This window comes from Apis cerana, linkage group LG5 (genome assembly GCF_029169275.1).
Source record: "Apis cerana isolate GH-2021 linkage group LG5, AcerK_1.0, whole genome shotgun sequence".
NCBI classification, from domain to species: Eukaryota; Metazoa; Arthropoda; class Insecta; order Hymenoptera; family Apidae; genus Apis; species Apis cerana.
Window position 1 is genome coordinate 926842 of NC_083856.1, and position 21358 is coordinate 948199.

The window sequence follows — 21358 nt, forward strand, 5'->3', positions numbered from 1 at the left end:
GGCAGAAACATTTATAAAATTACGATGTATCGATGGAAATCCCATCGAATACTATATTTCAACGATGTTTCATCGGTTGTTTGTACGATTTCTGTTATTCTCCATTACATAAATTCGTGGCAACTCGAATGGGAAAGGGTTTCACGACGGAATACCTCGCGTGCGTCCACAGTTTCTGGAAACGTTGTTCACCGTCACGAAAACATTGACTTATGGGATGTAAATTACGCAATGGACCAGTAGGAGGTTGAGAGTATCGCGTTTCAGCTTGTCGGCAGGTAATCGTTTTTAGTATGCCGTGATCAACCGTGTCTTGCTCGTGAAGATGTCGAAATAAGAATCGAGATGACGGATGGGTGTGAGATTTTTTTATTTGACTTTTTTTTTTCTTAATACGAAACGTGCGTCCAATCGACCCAATTATACAATATCTACCTGAGTATTTCGGTTCGATGATCTCTTAAATTAAATTAGTTCCGTACTAGTAAGTAAATCGTCTAGACTGAAATGATGATTGTCAGGTAATTTAGAAAACTGACAACTGTATTTCAGAGTGAGAAATGGAATAAATCTTAAAACTAGTCTTCTAGTGTTTATTCGTTTTCAGATTGACACACAACTTGCTTGATATTTATCATAACATAAAATATGCACATGTATGCTGTCCTTAAAAATTTTTTTTAAATGATTAAATACTAGAGATTTTAATAGTATTATAATTGCAAAAGTCTATGGTTGCTTATGAAGTGTTCATAGCAGTTTTGAGACTATTTCTAAATGCTTATTGCAAATCTGCATAGTCGTTTGCGAAACTCGACACAACATGAAGTTAAGACTACTTTCGAATTTAAGATAGATTAAAGACAGATAGTAGAAACATTTATTTTAAATTTGGAATTGTTTTTAAGTGTCAGTAGATCTGAATAAGTTTATTGCAAAATTTAAGAAAGAATAAAGCTGTAATTGCTTTTGAAATATTCGTTTCATGTTGGCTTCTTATATTTATTATACTATTTATTGTAAAATTTTGTCTTTTCATAATTATTATAAGAAATGAACATTTTACATGTTTATTTTAAAATAAAAAAGAACATTTTTGCATAAATAATATATACATATAATATCCTAAATCTTTACATATTTTATAAAAATTGAACTAATAAGTTGTGTTATCAATAATAATTCTGTTTTATATGAAACATTATTATTAGTTACATTTTTAGTTACATTAGTATATAAATTATAATAGATTATATATAGATCAATTTTTTTATTAAATATCACTTCGATGAAGTAAAATTAATTCTTAATTATTTTATTACTATTCTTTTCGTTTTCTTTCTTTAAATATAATTTTATAATGAAAGAAAATAGAAAATTCTGAAAATTTTAAAATAATGTTTGATTATCTGATTGTAGAAAATATTTTCAAATAAAATTTTATACAAAATATGAAAAAATGATGAAAATTTGAAAATTGAATAGATTACTTTGTATATAATTCATTATACTCTCAAAATTTTCATTAAAATTAAATTTTTCAAGACTGAATTTTCTTGTGCTAATACATATAGCCTTTATATGGCTGATATCCGTAATTCATAATATAAATACTGTCAAGAAAATTCTATAGCTAATATAATATAATAAAGTACAAGAAAAATATAAATAAATATAAATATAAATATTTTAATAAAATAATAATTTTATATATATATATATATATTAATATATTATATACACACATTTATATTAATATATTAGAAATGTATATTATATTAATATAATGTATATAATATATATATAATATATATTATATATTATATTATATTATATTATATTATATTATATTAATATACATTTCTATATTAATAATATTTATTATCAATTATTTATTATCAATTCGTGTAACAAAATCTTCACGAATTTGCTTTCATACTTTCCCGGAAGACTTCTTTGTTCACAATAAATTATGCAATACAATTACGAGAATCCGCGAATTTCCTTAGGATCAATTACAATAAAAAGGAATAAGGCAAGTCTCTCGTCCAGAATATAGAATAAAAAAGAAGAAGAAGAAGAAGAAAGATCGTGACGTCGCGTCGTTAATTTTCTTACCGCCTTCGTCGCATGCAGGGCGAAGTGTAACGTATATACCACCGGAATCGAAGTAGCACGACGACTACGACGACAACCAGGAGAGCTTAAAATGCTAATGAACGGGTCGGCTCGCTCGACCACGCCGCTGATTCCTCGTCGACACGCTCGTTCCATACTTTCACACGTTCGAATTTATCGAGATTTAATTCGTCGTACGATCAGGTGGGCCCACTACTGCCGATCGTCGTTTCTGGATCTCTCAATGTCGCTGTCACGCTAAATGGTACACGATGAATCCACTCGAGGCCTGCAATATCTCTATGGTGATAACGTTTCGGGTTAAATTGATTTCGTATCGAGAATCAGAAATTCGTTGCGAATTTTTGAAATGGGAAATTCCACGTTTGATTGTTTCGATTTTGTTATTCATTCGATGATAATTGATTCTAAAGATTTCTTTTTTTGGGAAGGAGGAGAGGGTAGATTTATAGAGATTACTAATTTGGTGCATAAATTTAGATGATGGATTGAATTTAATAAAAAATTGTTCGTAAAATGAATAATTTCATATTTCAATATAAAGCAAAGAATTCTTTTTAATAAAAATATATAGATATTACGCAATATTTATATGTTTAATGCGTTTAATATATTTTGATATTGATATATTGAATCATAATTTTTTTTATTTTTTCAAATATAATTATTTCAAATCTCGGAAACTTATCTACTAAATCATGATTATTTTTTATTAAGGAAATATGTTATTTGTTCCTTTTTTTCTGTGCGGGAGTATACATATATTATAGTTTATTAATGCTTATGAAACTTGGGATTAATTTTAATGTAGAGTCACAGTTGCTTAATGAAATTCATGTAAAAGACATTAATAACGCTTTCATGGATAAATTATAGAGAAACGAATTTAATATATGCAGAATTTATGCAATATTTTACATGTATTTAAATAAATAACTATTTAAATTTTAAGTTTATTAATTAGAATTTAAGGAATTAATAAAATAAAATTATCTCTCTATTTCTATGTTTATATTATTATTTCTTATTAATTTTTCTTATTGCTCAATAATAAATTTCATAAATTGAACTTCTTAATATCATTAAAATTTATATTATTATAACTACAATTGAAAATTTTTTTGAATTGTAATGTCAACAAAAATTTGTTTTTCAATTGTTCTGCATAATAATATATCAATCTTTATTGTCATTAATAATACTTCAACATTTATATTCTACTTCACTTATGTTCACCAATTGAGCTATTAAGCATCATATTGATAGTTTCAAAATTTTTTTATTTTTTGCAATTATTAAAAACATATAAAAATGCTTATCAAAATAATTATCATATTCTCATATCATAAATGAACCTCTCAATCTTTTTCTATGAAATCTCGTTATGCTTACACAGAAAAATTCAAATATCAAACTTTTTAAAAAAATCCTATTGATAATAATAGAAGAATCATTAAAAAAGAATGAAATCAAATTGATTATAGAATGTCCAAATAATGATAATTGTTTACTAATATTAATTTCCATCAGTATATTTCACATTACAACAATACGACATACGACGAATTACTAAATTTTCTATATTTTAAAAATATTCTTTTTAATTCCTCTAAAAAAATTCATTTTAAAAATTCAATAACAATAAAAGAATGCATTAAAAGAGAGAGAAATCTATTTGATTATAAAAAGATCGAAACAATGATAATCGATTGCCATTTACTAATATTAATTTCCATCATTATATTTCATTTCACATTACAACATCCTCTCATATAACGTCATCTCTCTTTATACATCTATATAAAATCTTCTCTATAAAGTCAACTTGTCCTCATACATTTAAGAAACTTAAATTTAAAAAAAAAATCCTATCGATTGACAATTGGAGAGCGCATTAAAACAGAGCGAAAATTATTGAATTGCAGGGTGGTCGGAGCAATGGTGATCGGGGCTGCCGTCTGCGGCCGTATTCCCGGCCTGGCGAAGAGTCAGCGAGAGCAGTGCAGAAAAGCGCCGCACGCGATGCCCGCGGTTGGCGAGGGCGCGGAACTGGGACTTCGCGAGTGCCGGCATCAGTTCAGACATCACCGTTGGAACTGTTCCCACGTGGCGAACGATCAGGTCTTCGGCCACGTGGTCGTAGTAGGTAAGGATTGTCCTGTCACCGCGGCCTGCCCGCTATTTATTATACCGTGAAGGGCCGCCGCGTTTAACGCCGGCCTATCTCCGCGTTCAACGCGCTCTAAAAGGCCGTGCAAGCAGTAATGGATGCGAATATCTTCGGTATTTCGAGCGTGGTGCCGCCTTGCCCTACTGGATATATGTTGCATACAGTAAGCCGCTAACTTTAATCGTCTTGATTATCTCCGTTTCTTTTTGAGATTACACAGAAATTTTATTCGCAAAAACGCTACGAAAGGAGATATCGCGGAATGCTTCGCTATTTGTTTTGGTTGAATTTGGTTGAATAATATATGTAAATATGAATGAAGAATTCGATCTTCGAAAAAAATAGTAGAAGAGTTGTTGGATTTAAGAAAATATATAAATATATAATTTGATTTTTAACTTTTATATAAAGTACGTATGAACAAATTTTATAAAATTATCATTATTATTAGCTTGTTAATTTTGTCTAAAATCTGTCAAATTATAAATATTTTGTTAAATTTAGGACAGATATTTTATACATCAGAATTTTCAATATATTCTAGTTATTTTATACGATATGTCAAGATTGTATTGCTTATTATGTAAAAATTGTAATATTTTTATATTAGTATTTTAATTTTTATCAGAAATCTAATGCTATATATGAACTATATATGAAAAAGAAAACTGGATACAATTTACACAATTTACGATTGCATGAATTTTGCATGACAAAATCTTATTTACATTTAAAAAAATGAAAATAATTTTAAAATTTCAGAAGAAGAAGATTATCATATTATGATAATGATAATGATAATAAAAATTATGATAATATTATGATTTTCTTTATATCATACAACTTTTTAAAGTTTTGTAAACAAAATTTTTTCATAAATCCAAAAATAACAGAATAAATTACTTATGATTTAAAAAAATCGCTATATTTATTTTGTTTCGAGAATCAAATAATTTAATACAAATAATTTCTTTTGTAAATGGACAAAATTTTTTGTAAATATATATCTATAATATATCTATAATATTTATATCTATAAATATATAAATATATATCTATAATATTTTTTAATATCAAAATATTTTATATTTAATTATTGAATAATTTATCATTATATATTATTTATATTTAATAATATACAATTAATATTATATCATACATTTTACATCTTCTACATTATATCTTCTACACATCGTTATAATGACATAGTTCTTATTTATCTTATTAATCTTGAATTTCTATCAAAGAAATTCGAATGAAAACGGTATTCCGTGTTAAATTTTATGTTTCTAAGATAACACTTTTAGATCAGAGAAATTACAAGCTAGATTTCTAATTTTTAATCAAATAATTCCTTTTATCAAATCAGATTCATCTGCATACGTATTAGAGAAATTTTCACGAAATAAAGTTCAAAGAATCAATTTGGTGCCGTTAATCGAAGAAGCCAGCTTTTCTTCGATTATCGGCGTTAAACTGTTTAATCGCATCGTTTACGTGCACGTATATGGATTTGTTACAAAACTAAAGGAGATAAATGACCCTGATGTCAGATCCGTGTTTTATTAGTCGGCCATTTCTCTACCATACTAATGGTCTTTTCATTAAGGATTTCCAATCTTTTATCGTGTCATCTATTAATTTATATTCTATATCTATATGTGAAACCGCTTGTCTGGTAGTTAATCATTTGATATTTGAAATCCTATTAATAAATCTTTGGAAGTTGAACGTTTCGAAGAAAAAATTATTGGAGTTCGATGTAGGTTTCGCATACTTGTACATTTCAATTTAAAAAGGAATTTTTAGGATATTTTTAGGTTCGTGTTACTCGAGTAAGATAAAGAAGGACACAATTTGGAATATTTTTAAATATGTTGGGTCAATTTTAAAATACATTCCTTGTTAGATAAATATCGATTGAAAGAATTTATTATCTTATCAATTTATTTTAATATTAGTTTCTGTCTATTTCTCATTCTTTATCATTTCTTATTTATTTAATTCTTGTATTTATTATTTATATCATTTTTATACTTTTTATTTTATTTTTATTTTACGATGTCTATTATTTTATTCTATTTATCTCATTTACTTTTTATTAATTTTTTTATAAAAGCAAGCATTTAAAAGATCCGTTATAATTAAAAAAAAAAGATTTCGCAACATCTATATCTATTTCGAATTTAAACATATATATATAAGTCAATTACAAACAACATCATAACATATACATTATAAAAGTTTAATTAATAAATTAAAAGAATAATTCCATTTTTTATGAAACATTTTGAGTATATGTAGATTATATATGTAGATTATATATGGAGCAATTTTTTTATTAATGAAATATTACTTGAAAAGAATAATAAATCATCTCTTAAAATATCAATATTATTTTCGTTTTATAAATATAACTTATTTATATTCAAAAAAAAACAAAAATTTTTAAATATAGATTATTCAGGATTTATTCTATCAGGATTAGTCTGTCATCCATTATAAAAAAATATTTTCAAGAATTGTATACAAAGGAAAAATTATAATAAAAAAATAAAAATTTTTATATGGAATGTGCTTTATGTATAATGTATTATAATTTATACACATAAATTTTCATTAAAATCAAATTTTTCAAGATACACGATCTTGTAAGATAACGTATAAAGATTTTTAAAACTGATTGTATGTATTCACTTTCAAAATCCAATATCTTATCAATCTTTCTCCTCGTTATTATTCCAATTTCTTCATCAATTTTCAATATTATTCCATATTATTCACTAGCTGGAATAACTAAGAATAGCTAGAACTTAACCAATAATTTCATACCTTCCATTGACTAGTACAAATTCAACTAAAACGTAACAAATAACATCACGACGAAATAAGTTTATATCTGTTAAATCGATGTTTCCCCGTTCTTTACGATGTGAAGTTTACTTCGAATCCCGCTGCGCTCCTTGTATAGGAATGATAAATTACAATGCCGCACATCCTGCGGTGTAAACTTGAAATTCCCTTTATCACGAACGCATCGTAATATGTACTTTTCTACCTCGAGCATAATTGTAATTTGTTTCCATCTTTTCAGAAAACCGAATGACTCGACACGTTTCCCACTCCTGTTGCGGGATAATTACTTGAAGTGATATAGCATGAGAAAGAAGTTTTCATATTTTCTCATCTTTCTCAGTCTTTCTATTCACTTCATATAATATTTATTAAGAATAATATTAAAAATAAATATTAAATAAATAATATGTTATTAAAATGAATATATTTATTCTTAAATATTTGTGTTAAAAATGAATAAATTATGTGAATTATACACAAAAAGAATAATTTAAGAATAATTTTAAAGATTTTAATTTATCTCTTCTTTACATTAATTGCATATATATATATATAATTTTATTTATTCAAACCTTAACTTGAGGCTAAGAATTCTTTCGTTAACTTTTAATTCTTATCGAAAAAATTGATTCTAGATATTAATTTTTATTCGTTCTTCAGAAATTAATGACGAACAAATATTAGAAAGATTATAATCTATTATATAAAGATTCACTAAAAAAATTAAAATAAGAACATTGTCAGATTGTCAGATATTTTCTTGTAACATTCTATATATTTAATTATTAAAAATAACAAATAGATAGAAACAAAAAAATTTTCAATTTTAAAATATCAAATTTCTTCAATAATAATAATATCAAATTATAAACTTTATTCCACTTTAATGTAAATTGAAAAAAATAAATTTTCGAAGTATAAAAAAAAAAAATATTTTTATTTCTTCAAGTAATATAGAATTTTGCGAATAAACTTTTTTTAAAATAATAATTACATACAGAAATACGAAGAAAAGTTAAAAAATGAATTGCATTTATATTAAAAAATATTTTTAAAAATATTCAAAAATAAGTATTCAATATTTAATTAATTTTTTATTATTTGAAATTAGTTTTTTTTATTATTTGAAAATATAATTGAATTTTGTTGTATCTTCACTTTTATTCATTAGTCTAAAAATTTAAAAATTGCAAAGACTATATAAGCTATACTATTATCACATTTTCATTTGAATTTTTTTTAAAAATTATAAATTTTTCAATTTAAACATTACTTTCAATAAAAGTATGGAAGTGATATATTTTACAATTGATAACAAACGAAAGATAAACAAATCGAAGATATGAATATAATTCTAAAACAATTAAAAAATTTAGTATTAAAAATTTCTTTAATATATAATATCTTTAATAATATCTTTATAAAACAAAAATGCCTAATTTACTTTTTGATTCATGCTCGTAATATTTCAAATATATTTTTTAAAATCAATATATAATATTACTTTAAATAAACATTTTTTAATTTTAATATAATTGCAATACAACATATTATTTGCTTTATAATTGTTTTCACATGAAGATTACATGAAAATGGTGATATATATATATATTTTTTTAAGATTTTTAAAGAATCATATGATTTTTTAATACATTAATCGATAATTCGTTATTTCTTATAAAAAAGTATTAAATTATTTATATCGAAAAATCAGTTTAGAAAATATTTTAACTTAAAGTTTATAAAATTTATATATTTAAATATGAAGAGATCAATATTACTTTGTTCTTTGTTCCTTATACAATAAGTTTCATAAAATTCAAATTAAAATATTTCTCTAAATTATTTGCATAAATATCTTGATACATTTTTGTAGTAACGAGTTTCATCAATTCAGCATTAAAAATCATGGAATTCCATTTAAAAAAATTCCATTTAAGTATCTTGATTGTATATTCTCATTTATAAAAAAATCAAATTATTATACATACACCAAATCATTTAATTTCTTTTTGAATTATTTTTTCATGCAATGAATAATTTACTAATAATGTGCATTTATAAAACTTAAAACTCGAAACTCCGTATAATATATTGTTACAAGTCACAATATGGAACGTCATGACCAACATAAACACGCATCACAGGAAATAATCGATTTGTCATTGATATCGACAATATTGATTTAACAAAGTCACATTCTTCGAGATACGATTCCTTACAAAGACATTGTATTGTTTAGTGAATTAATTAAATCTTATGTAAAAAACAATTATAAATTATTTAATTATTGTAACTAGTATATATAAAATTATAAATAAAGATACATTATGGGAAAATGAGTGCTGGATGCTGCAACGATATATAAAAAAATTAATCTTTTCTCGATATTTAACTAATAGAAGAGAAAAAATAGAGCATAGAATATCTTCGATGCTTATCGCTACAATCTAAACAGAAATCTAAATATTTTATATTAAATTCGAATATAAATAATACGTAAATAATATTTGCCTATTATTATAAAATTATCATTCAAAATATTTATTTTATGAAAATAAAATATTGGAAATTTAAGTAATTTCCAATAATTTTAACATACTTCATTCCCCCCCTTCCTCCTCATCTTCATCTTTAACCACCCTTAATAAATTTTTAAACTTCCTCGATCTTAAACTTCCAATTGCAATCATACATCAGTCTCAAGCTGCAAAAAAATCCTCTCGATAAAAATCACCTCTCCACCCATCTCAAGACCGAAACAATCTCGAACGTTCATCTCCCCCCTCCCTTCTCCCCCTACTTACATCACCTCTCACTCTCGTGCCCATCATCGTTCAACCTCTTATCCCCGTTATTCGCGATGCACGTGAACAATAACCACGTGAAAACGATGATTCCTGCGGCGAAGCTGAAATCCGGAGCTGAAAGCTTCAAATTAGGAAGGCAAGGGTGTAATGGGCGCTCTTCGTTGGGTCGGCCTGGTGATTGCCCGGTCCGGATCGCGGACGTTTTTTACGAGGATTAGAGGCGTATTCGAGGACCGGACGAGATAGAGGAACGGTGGCTCGCGGTAGCGTGGATTTTATCGGTGTGGAAATCGACAAAACGGCCACGACCACGGGACCAAGACGCTTCCTACACCCACAAAAGCGGGCTCGTGTGCGTTAGAAGCGAGTCCGGTTTCTCGTGTTACCGTTTCGTGATGCTGCCTGCTGCCCGGCAGCGGCATAATACGCGTATAACTTATGCCCGGCCCGCAGAGGGAACGTCGACGCAACCTTGTGCCGTGACTATCTCTCTCTCTCTTTCTTTCTCTCTTTCTTCTGCGTGATGCGAGAGAAAAAGAGAGAATGGCGAAAAAGCGGCGCGCAGGATGCCTCTGCGGCCGCCCACGCGAGGACTTAACAAATTTCAGCCGGACACGTGGGAAAGGTTTCGATTTCTGCGCGGTGGGAGAGGGGGGGAATGATGAGCGTCGGGAGGATATGGCTTGGAACGCTTCAACTGGTGAAATCGTACGAATTTTGTGTATAGCATAGAAAGTGTATATGGTTACAAAGATTACGATAATGGAAGTTTTTTCTGAGATTGAGAGGTTAACAAAGAGAGAAGGAGAAAAGTAAGGGGAAAAGAGAGAAAAATTTTTTAAATTAATTATCTTCGTTGTATGAAAATAAATTTTAATAAGAAATTGAATTCAATTTATGTTTATTATATTTTTAGAAAATTATATTTTTTTAGAAGTTAAAATATGAATTCTAAATTAAATTAATAATTTTTCAACATAAATAATTTAATATTTTTTTATAAAAGGTAACGAGGTATATCGATCAATAAATCAAAAATTATATTGTGGTACGGCATATTATTTTCTATATTAATTTATTTATTTATAATTTAATAATATTATTTTTTATACATGATTAATTGAAACCTATGAATGAAACCTAAAATCAGAGAAATATCAATAAAAACATTCGTGTTACGCAAGAATTGTATAATTAACAATAAATTTATTAATAAATTTAAACTATGGAAGGATTATTATAATTTTTGCATCGCATTTTATTGAAACTATGTTTTTAAAATATTATGTTATAAGAACAATATAATCTTAAAAATATATTTAATCGATGCAGAAACATTTCTGATATTTAATTGATCTAATATTTTCTTGAAGAGCAATTGTTTTATTATTTACTGAGCTATGATTTATATTGAGTATAATATTTCACAATGTTTCAAATATTCACAACAATATAATTCTATTTTAAATATATACAAAGTAATAATACAGTTTACAAATAGAATCAAAAAGGTCTGTAGCTCGAAAAAAGAATAATAAAATTACGTGAAAGATTTTATTTTTCGAATAGGAAATATATTTGAAATTTTTTTCAATTACAAAAAATTAGCTAATTCCATGCACCTTTGAATAATTTTTGTATTACTTTTACATATTTATTTATAAAAATTAATTACAACGTATTAATACATCAAAAATTTTAATTTTTCTCTTTTAAATCATTTTTTTATATAACATGTATACAGTTTACAAATAACTTGCTCAATTTTCAAATTTAAATAAATTTGAATACCTATATTAACTATATTTAACAATATTTTCTCCTTTGCCAATAAAAGATCAAATACTTCTGAATGATAGAGTACTATTCTAAATCTTCCATTCATTCCTCAACGTCTCGTACGTCGTTTCCTCCGTTAATTTCCGTCATTGGAAAGTAACTTAATACCACGCGACAGGATAGTTAACGGCAGGTTGCGCACCGTCAAACGGCGAAAGCGATATTTCTCGGAGACAAGATAATCCGAATAGTCCAGTCAGCGGAAGCTGACGTGATCCGCTCGCATAAATATCGCTAAATACGGCGTATTTGTCATCTCGGTATTAAAAACCATAAGCATACGATCATAAGACGAGGGGGGAGGGCTGCATTCACCGTGTCCCGATGCCGTTTATATTATGAAAAACGGATAGGTGTGCGTGCACCGCGATTTTTCATGATTAACGCGCCGGATTAAGCCTCGACGTGGGAAAAATCGAGAAAGTAAAATTCAGTTGGAGATTTACGATCGACGAAGAAGCAAAGCGGTAGTTTGTCACACATGGTGCATTGAAACGGAACACAATCGAACTCCCCTCTCTTCCCCGAGCTTCTTGAATTCTGCGGATGGAACGATCGGGGATCGATTTTAAAACGATAATTTTTGCAGGATTTTCTTTCCGTATGAGAGAAATGTGATCCCGTGTGATTATGAAAAATGATCTCATGGTTTGGATTCGATCATCGGATTTGTATATTGATGCTTGATGTGTGACGTATGTATAGATTTGATGGAAAAGATAAAATGTTTTTAAATAAGAAGGAAGATTTCTTAGATTGCAACAACTTGAATTTGCAATGTATTTATTTTAAGTCTATTTTGAAAATTAATTATGTTGAAACCTTAGATTTTATATAATTGAATTTGAATTAATTTCATTATTATATTTATAATTAATTTATATTAATATTATTTCTATAGTCGGTATAATTCTTTTGAATCAAGTGAGATACATTACGTGCCTATTTAATTCATTAAGTAAAATCCAAATTTTTATCAATTGAATTTTAAATTTTCCACGAACATTTTTATAATCAATTTTAAATGTTAAATTCTATATCTATATAAAGAGAAAAAGAAAGAAAGAATAAGAGAAGAAAGAAAAAATAAGTTTTACAATATATTTAAATATTATATGAATAATTTTTATATGAATAATTTTAAATTCTTTTGAGTTTTGAAATCACAATTGATTACTTTGTATCAAAATGCGATCAGATCCATATCCAATCATTTTAAGGAAATTAAAAAATTATTTACAAAATTATTGCTTTGATTTAATATTAGAAAAGTAGATATTATCTAATTTAAAAAAAGTATTTTTTTTAGATAATTAATAATTATTAAATGGATACATAAATAATTTTTATTCCAATTTTTAGTGAATTTTTAAAATTTAGAATAATTCCAAAATATCATAAAAAATTATTATTCTTTCTAAATAAAAAAATATATAATCTTTACTTTTTGTTAAATCAATTTAATTTGTTAATTAATTTAATTTATTGTTTCATTGATCAAAAATATCATTTTCTATTAGATGCAAGACATCTGGATAAATCTGTAAAGAATCTGTATATTGATCTATATGATTGATGGAACATAATAATCTGTATTCTTTTTCATCAAACACAAGTTAAAAATATTGTAAATCGTTTGTTTTTTTTTATTGAATTTTATATTTACTTTACATCGCAATGTAAAACTTTTTTAGGCATATTAAGCATAATAAATCAAAAACTGTCAAAAATACAACTGTCCTTCAATTCTAAACAATCATCATTTGATACAACTTTAAAACATCCTCCAATTACTTTTTCTTTGACAAAAAAAAATAATCACCAACCAATCTAGACACGCAAGTGCATCTGGAATAAAGATCCCAAAGAAGGATGACACATACTCACGCCGTCAGTTGCGTGCAAAAACTTGACTGTTCATCCGGTCATTCGCTTACGTCGTTCTGCTTTAACGAGTTATGAATTCCATTGGTCCGTGATATCGGGAGGAAAACATTTATTAAGACATTCTCGTTGTGCCATTATAGCATTCGTTGTAAAAATCTTGATGCCTTTGGAAAGAAACTTTTGAAAAGTACAAGAAGAAACATGCGTAATCAAGTAAGCAAGAAAGCAATTTCTTTTTGTGAAGAAGAAGAAAAATGGAAGGAATGTAGAAAAACAATTTTTATTCATTAAAATATTTTATTTTGCTTGCTTATTTTGCCATTTGTATCATAAGTATTATACACATTATATACATTTTCCAAGTAGCTATATGCATTAACTGTTTCAAATATTATATTATATCATATTGTACAAAACAATTAGATTAATTTTGTTATTACGAATATATATAAAGATATATACATAACAATTTTTTTTAAATATCTTTCATTTTATGTAAATATTTTTTCTTTTTATTACAGAATATAGGATATTTATTATTATGAAAATAATTAATACATGACGAACATATAAGTTTCTTTTTTCATTTATGTCCTAAAAATTAATAAAATGTTATATTTTTTTATTGATTTTAAAATATTCGTGTATATTATATAATAGTTACAGATAATCAAATCAAAAATTTGAAAACTTTGAAAACTAAGAATTTAAATTTTTCTCTTTTGCCGATTTCATTATTAATTCAAAATTAATATTACATATGTTAATATATCATTTATATTCTTCTCAACAAAAGAATTTTCTAAGATAATAGAACTTTAATTTACTCATTTTTTAAATACTTAGATTTTATTGAACATGAATCAATAAAATTATTATTAATAATCCTGATTATTTTGATTTAATGATAAAATTATAGAAAATTCATTATAATTACAATTTAAAATTCCAAAAATTTGAAATTTATATTATATCAACAAAAAAATTTTCTAAAATTTTTTCTTGAAGAACTTTAATCTACTCATTTTTTAAATATTTAGATTTAATTGAATATGAATCAATAAAATTACTATTAATAATTCTGATATTAATTTTAATTTAATAAAAAAATTATAGAAAATTCATTATAATTACAATGAAAAATTCAAAACATTTGGGATTAATATTTATATTTGAAAATATATTATTCTATATAATAATCTGAAAAAGAAAATCTCAAGAGAATTTTATAATTTTTTCAGAAATGTTTCATGAATTCACTGTAATTGAACATAATTATATGCATATGCAAGTTTGCATAAAAATGCATAATTGGAAAATACAATTTATCACGAACAATTTCAAACCTCAGTAATCATTTGCAACAATAAAACAGCATTTTGCATAGGTTTTATGTTGTAATGACTATATTTTTCTATCATAAAAGAAATGACAAGTTATTTGGTATTAAAATATAATAATAAAACCCAGATACGAAACGAAAATATCAACTGTATCCACCGGATGAAATCTCTCGAAGCAAAACAAGAAATCGAAGAATTAATGCATAAGAAAAATGTATAAATAACATTTGTAACGAACATTCGGACGGTCGCTAACTTAATTAGTGAAATTAACGGAGCTGCTCAACATGTTGAACGCTAAGTATGGCAATATATGCGCTCGAGATATTTCCAAGCTCTTAAAACGTTCACATTATGCACCAGATATAATCCTACCCATATACACGTAGGAGTAAGCTCGTTCGAATTAAACGCACGATTAACACATTTCCAGAGAAGATGCACGCTTAAACTTATAATATCTGTAGCTAAGATCCTAATAATACTCGAATCGTAATTTTGTTGAATGAAACATAAATTATTCGAAATATTTGAAAACTTAAAAAGTTTTTGAACTTCAAAATTTTTTTTCATTTAACGAATGATTGATTTTTATTTAATACGTGATGTAGTATTATTGAATTTTTGTTTAGAATATAGATATTTTTTTATTGATATCGGTTTCATTAATCTAATTAATAATTAATAGTTTATATGAATATATAATTTAATTTTTTAGAAAAGAAAATTATTATAAAATATGAAAATACGAATGACTGATTATTTACCGAATTTGGAGAATTTAAGATTAATTAAGATTTTAGTTCTACGAAATATAAGTAAATATTTTTTTTAAAAAAAGACAAAAATAAATATTTTTAATTAGTAAAAATTTCGAAAGTTCCTTTTAAAGTTTCAAATTCAAATTTCGCGAATCTATAAATTAAATTTTGAGTAATCTTCAATTTTAATCATTTTGTTTCGATAAAATTGGCAAAAGATTGTTTTAAGAAATGTTTTAAGAAAGAAATCTGAGAAATAGTATATGATAATCTATGAAAAAACTGGTATGCATGTTAAATGCAAGTATTTAATAAGTTTCGTTATTCTAAATTATAAGATTAAAATAAAATTGTTTAAAACACTTTTTTTTATTTCTTTTATTAATATAATTAATTACAATCATAAAAACTTCATTTTAAGATTAAAAGCAATAAAAAAATTTTTTTATCTTTTACATAAATTTTTGCTTCAATTTTTAAAAACTTTATTTTTGATAAAAAGATAGATTGTACAAGAATACAAAAAGAAATATTAGCTTTTTGGAATAGCAGAAGAACAAAGGAAATACTTTTTTATTTTATTATACAAAATATTATTTATATATACATTACGAATTTCATATATGTATATATATATATATATGTATATATATATATATGAACTTTATTCGTGGATATTATTGCATTGAGAGAGAAGTTTTTTTTTATATCATAAATTTTATTAACATGTCTGACATTATTAAAAATAACAAAAAAAAATAGACTTTTACAACACTTTTTACTTAATTAAAACGTAATTAAAACTTTTGTGCTATTAATTTATATGCATAGAAAGAAACTAAAAAAATCTTTAATTATTTAATAAATTTAACACTACCGATATGAAAATAAACTAATTTAAAACAAACTTTAAATGTATTTCTTTTTATTAATAATGGCTTCCGATCAATAAATATAATTACTTTTACTATTATATTAAGTATCAAATGTAAGTAATTAAATTTGCGCTTTTTCTGAGTATCAAATTTTCAAAATACTCATATATTAATAGAAATAATGCTTTTGAACGTTGTGTTGTCTTATGCAAGCGTTGAAGTCTCTACTCATGTTGAAGACTAACTCGTTACGCATTATTTATAATAAAAATATTTCATAGAATTCTTTCATCTTTTTTTTCGTATTATATTCTAATCTTTAAGTATTTATAATTTATTCATTTATTCGTGTTCATATAGATTTAAAATATTTGTTTTCTATTTAATAAAGTTATTTTATTTTATTTTAGTATAGTATAGTATAGTAGTAGTGATTGTTATTTTATGATATAATTTAATTTATAAATTGAAAAGGGAATATTAATATTAAAGAAAAAAAACTCGAATATTATATTTAAATTTTTCAATATCAAATACTTTTTTAATGATGATTATATATATTTTTAAATATTTTACTTTTAATCTCTAACCATTACTTTTCCGTTATTTATAATTTTTCCTATAGTATCATAGTAGAAGTGTTAAAAATGTATTGTCATTAGTTTATTCCACTTAGAATTAATCACATTTATATAATGATATATCATAAAAAATTTACTAAAAAGAAATATTGAAATCTGAACTTAAAAAATTCGCAGATAGCTCCTTTGTAATTATAACTTACACAATTATTTTATAATAAAATCCTTAAATACTTATTCCACTCTGTTCAACATTTGAAATTTACAAAAATTTATTAAATATATCACACAACTGATAACAATATTTCATTCGTTAATTTCTATATTCTGTTTAATGTACTCATCATTTTCACAAAATTCCTCTCATATTCTTTATATTCCTATCAGTGACTTTATTTAACAACAATTTTTTTATTATATTTTTTTAATATCTATTCATCTTCAAAATACAATTATACAGTATACGAATTTTAAAACCGATTGCAGTCAAAAAAATCAATAATAATCACGTATAAAGGCTCAGAATCAAGACGAGGCTCAAAAATCTAATCGATGATCGCCACTAGCCATGATGGATGTTATGGCAATGAAGGTGTTAAAATTCAGAGAAAGAGAAAGAAAAAGAGAGAGAGAGAGAGAGAAGGCAAACGTAATGAATTCGTCGCTCGAGATACAAAATTAAAAAATCTCGGATCCAGAGATAAGACGGCGAGTGAAACGATCCAAATTTCGCGTCGAGCACGAAAGATTCGATCGCGATCGTAAATAATTCGCTTCTGTTAGGCGGAAACGAATCCGATTTCGATTCGATCCCAGTGCGGCGGGTTACCAACACGTGGAATTAATCGAGAACACGGCAGGCACCGGTGAGATCCGATTCGAATATATTTTCATAAATTAGGATTCTTCACGCGAGCGCCGCGTCGAATTCGGATTGCGTCGTGGGCGGATCGTATCCCCTAATCGTCGGAACAAAACGACATAATTAAGAGATCCATTACGCGGGCCACTCGCTATGCTGGAATATTATCTATTATTAATTCAATCGACGAGAACCGATACTCTTAATTACGGCACGAATTTCGTTCACGATGTCGAGGAGGATCGACGAGTTCCAGGAATAGGTGGTACGTATTCTTGCCGGGAGAATTCGGTCGGCCAACGGATCGCACAAAAACTCTCCCTCGTTAAATCCCTTGTTGGTCAACTCGGTCTAATGATGCGTCGTTATTTTTATATTCCACGGTTCATTCTTTTCCCCTGCCTTCCCAGTTTTGACTACCTGCCTACTTACGTCCGATCGCGTATTTGGAAGTCGATTCCGAAAACGAAGACTGATCTTTCTTTTTATCGTGTTTCAAGTAAGATAATAGGTATCCTTCTTAATTATAGTGACTAGTATTGTCTAGTCTCAAAGATATATCTAATATATTTGGAATTGTATACATATATTTTACTTTTTAAGTAGAGTTAGAATTTTAAAGATTTTCCTTTTTTTTTAGAAATTTAAAAATAATCTATCTTAACAAGGAAGATACAATGATAAAAATTCCAAGAATTTTTCTGACGTTTCGAAATTCTAGATGGAACGATTTAATTAAGAGAAAATTGGAAGAAAACTTTGTTCGAAATAATGTAAGTGAGAAATTTTATTAATTTTATTTGATAAAGATTTTTTATTATTTATTAATCAATGAAATTTTATATTAATTGTAAACTGCAATAAGAAAGAAAAAAGTATAGCTCCAGTTTTGAGCAATAAAATATCGAAATTACTTTTTCTCTTGCATCTAACAGAAAACGACAAATGATTTTTTTATTAACAAATAAATAATAAATTAATAAATTATGTATTATATTTGTTATTAACAAAAATTAAATATTTCTTTGATATTTGATGCAAATTTGAAAACAGTTTCAAAAAGAGTTGAAAAAATTAACTAAAACTTGAAATAAAATTTATCAATTCAATAATTATATAAAAATATATATTTGTTTAATTCCTTTCTAATTTGTTTCCTTCCTATGTTAAGAAGAAAACATAATAATTTTATAAACGGATATCTTTTATAATTTCTATAAATTATTACAAACAAATATGCTTTACTTTCGATATAAAAATATTCAATTTCCTAATTTTTTTATTATCCATTACATTAGATTATCTTTTGAAATTTATTTTATTGTTTTTTTAATTAATTGTTTTTAAACTATTAATGTTTATGCATTAATTTTAAACAAATAATCAAAAAATATAATATAAATTTATTTTTAAATTAAAAAATATATATGATATGTCAAAATATAAATATGGTATTAATAAAAATAAAAATAATTTTAAGCTTAAGTATATATTATATATATATAAATTCGTATAAATATTATTTGACTTAATAATTTATTATTTTTATTTATTCAATTAAAAATTTATTATTAATTTATTCTAAAGATTAAATAAATTAAAAATTCAAACTATAAAACATCTGAAAAAAATTTGCTAAATGAATAAGCAAAAAAATTACAATATACGATAATCTAAAAATTAGCATTTTAAAAGTATGCATAATTCCTATTAAGTATATCAAAGCAAAAAATCATTAAACAAACAAAATTAATCTTGAAAAAAAGTATTAACGAAGATCATTCAAAAAGATTTCATTGGATCTGAATAAATCATAAATTAGCAAGTTCAAATAATCTAAAATTGCAAGGCATTAATATCGTATATCCAATCATGATCTTTACAAGTATTTCGAGTTTCGTCCATATTTGAAACAACGAGTTTGCAGAAATCGATAACATGGTTGATAAGTGTCCATTATATGTAATACAAAAATCACCAATCCACGAGACATGCTTATTCGTTTAATGGATGCTTTATCTGATGACAGAACCAAACGATTTGACGCACTTATTCTTCCAATTCCAACAGGTCGAAGATTTCTTAAAAATTGCAACATATCTCACGATAGCTTATCTGACGATAATATCGTTCTTATCAACCTATAAATCCGCGTACACACGGTCCAGATTAGTGTTAATTTTATTCCACGAGTGACAAAATAATTCGAACCAATGAAAAGATTAAAAAAAAAAGAAAGAAAGAAAAGAGAATGAAACAAAAATAAAAAAAAGAAAGATATCGAGGACGAACGTGGAGAACGAGAAGGAGAGAGACAGGGAGAAAGATATCTTTTTCGAGACAAGGAGAATCCTCTGTCTTCGAATAAAGTCAACGAACAGCGTAGCGAGTTAATGCACCGTCTTATCAATTTCTTCTTGGATCTTTCCCAACCCAATGGAAAGCCTTCACGCCCTTTCTATCCCCTTGTTACTCTTTTACTTTTCTTTCTTTTTTTTTCTTTTCCGTTTTTTGCTCGGATCCCCTTATCCGTCTCAAATAACTCGACTGGCCCACACTTGGCGCTCTTGCAAACATCTACCTGTAGACTGTCTGAAATCAATTGACCTCTCAAGGCTGATTGCAAGTGATGGGATAATATAAATCTTGTTATCGTTGTCTATCTTATCCTTTAGCTTCTATCCTTTAGCTATTCGAATCATACTTAATTGTTTTTCAAGACATTCGATTTTAATTGCTTAATAATGATACGTGAACTTACGAAATTTATTTCAAATAATAATTTAAAAATAATTATTTCGAATAATAGTAATTGTTAATTAATAAATATACTTCGATTAATATTATGTTCTTTATTTGATTGATTAAAGGAATTTAAGGAAGGATGAAAATTGTCTTAATTGAAAATTTAAATTTACTTGTCAGAAATAATATTCAGAATAAGTATGAAACAATAATCGTAATAGTAGTTTTATAAAAATTAAATAAATATAAATAAATAAATAATAAGAGCAAATAAGATATAATTTATTTTGTAAAGTAATAAATAAATTAGTTGTAAATAGTTGTTAATATATTTTTCCTATAAAATATATAAAATATTTATGCTGTATATTATTATATATTATTTATTTTATGAAATATTTCAAAAGAAAGATTATTTCTCAAATTTTAAAATAATGTAATTTGATTAATTAATTCCACGAAATATTCAGACTTGTTGTGATGTCCATTA

The 21358-nt window shown here is 25.5% G+C and overlaps 1 protein-coding gene across 5 annotated transcripts in view; it reads left to right on the forward strand.

Moving 5' to 3' along the window:
* The window catches only part of LOC108001371 (protein Wnt-7b-like), a 183718-nt gene that overhangs the window by 108582 nt on the left and 53778 nt on the right, over positions 1–21358 (forward strand). For all 5 annotated transcript variants that reach the window (XM_028668456.2, XM_028668455.2, XM_017062342.3 and 2 more), the window contains exon 2: positions 4065–4285. In XM_028668456.2, the coding sequence (XP_028524257.1) occupies positions 4065–4285 (221 nt within the window). The remainder of the gene's footprint in view (positions 1–4064; positions 4286–21358) is intronic.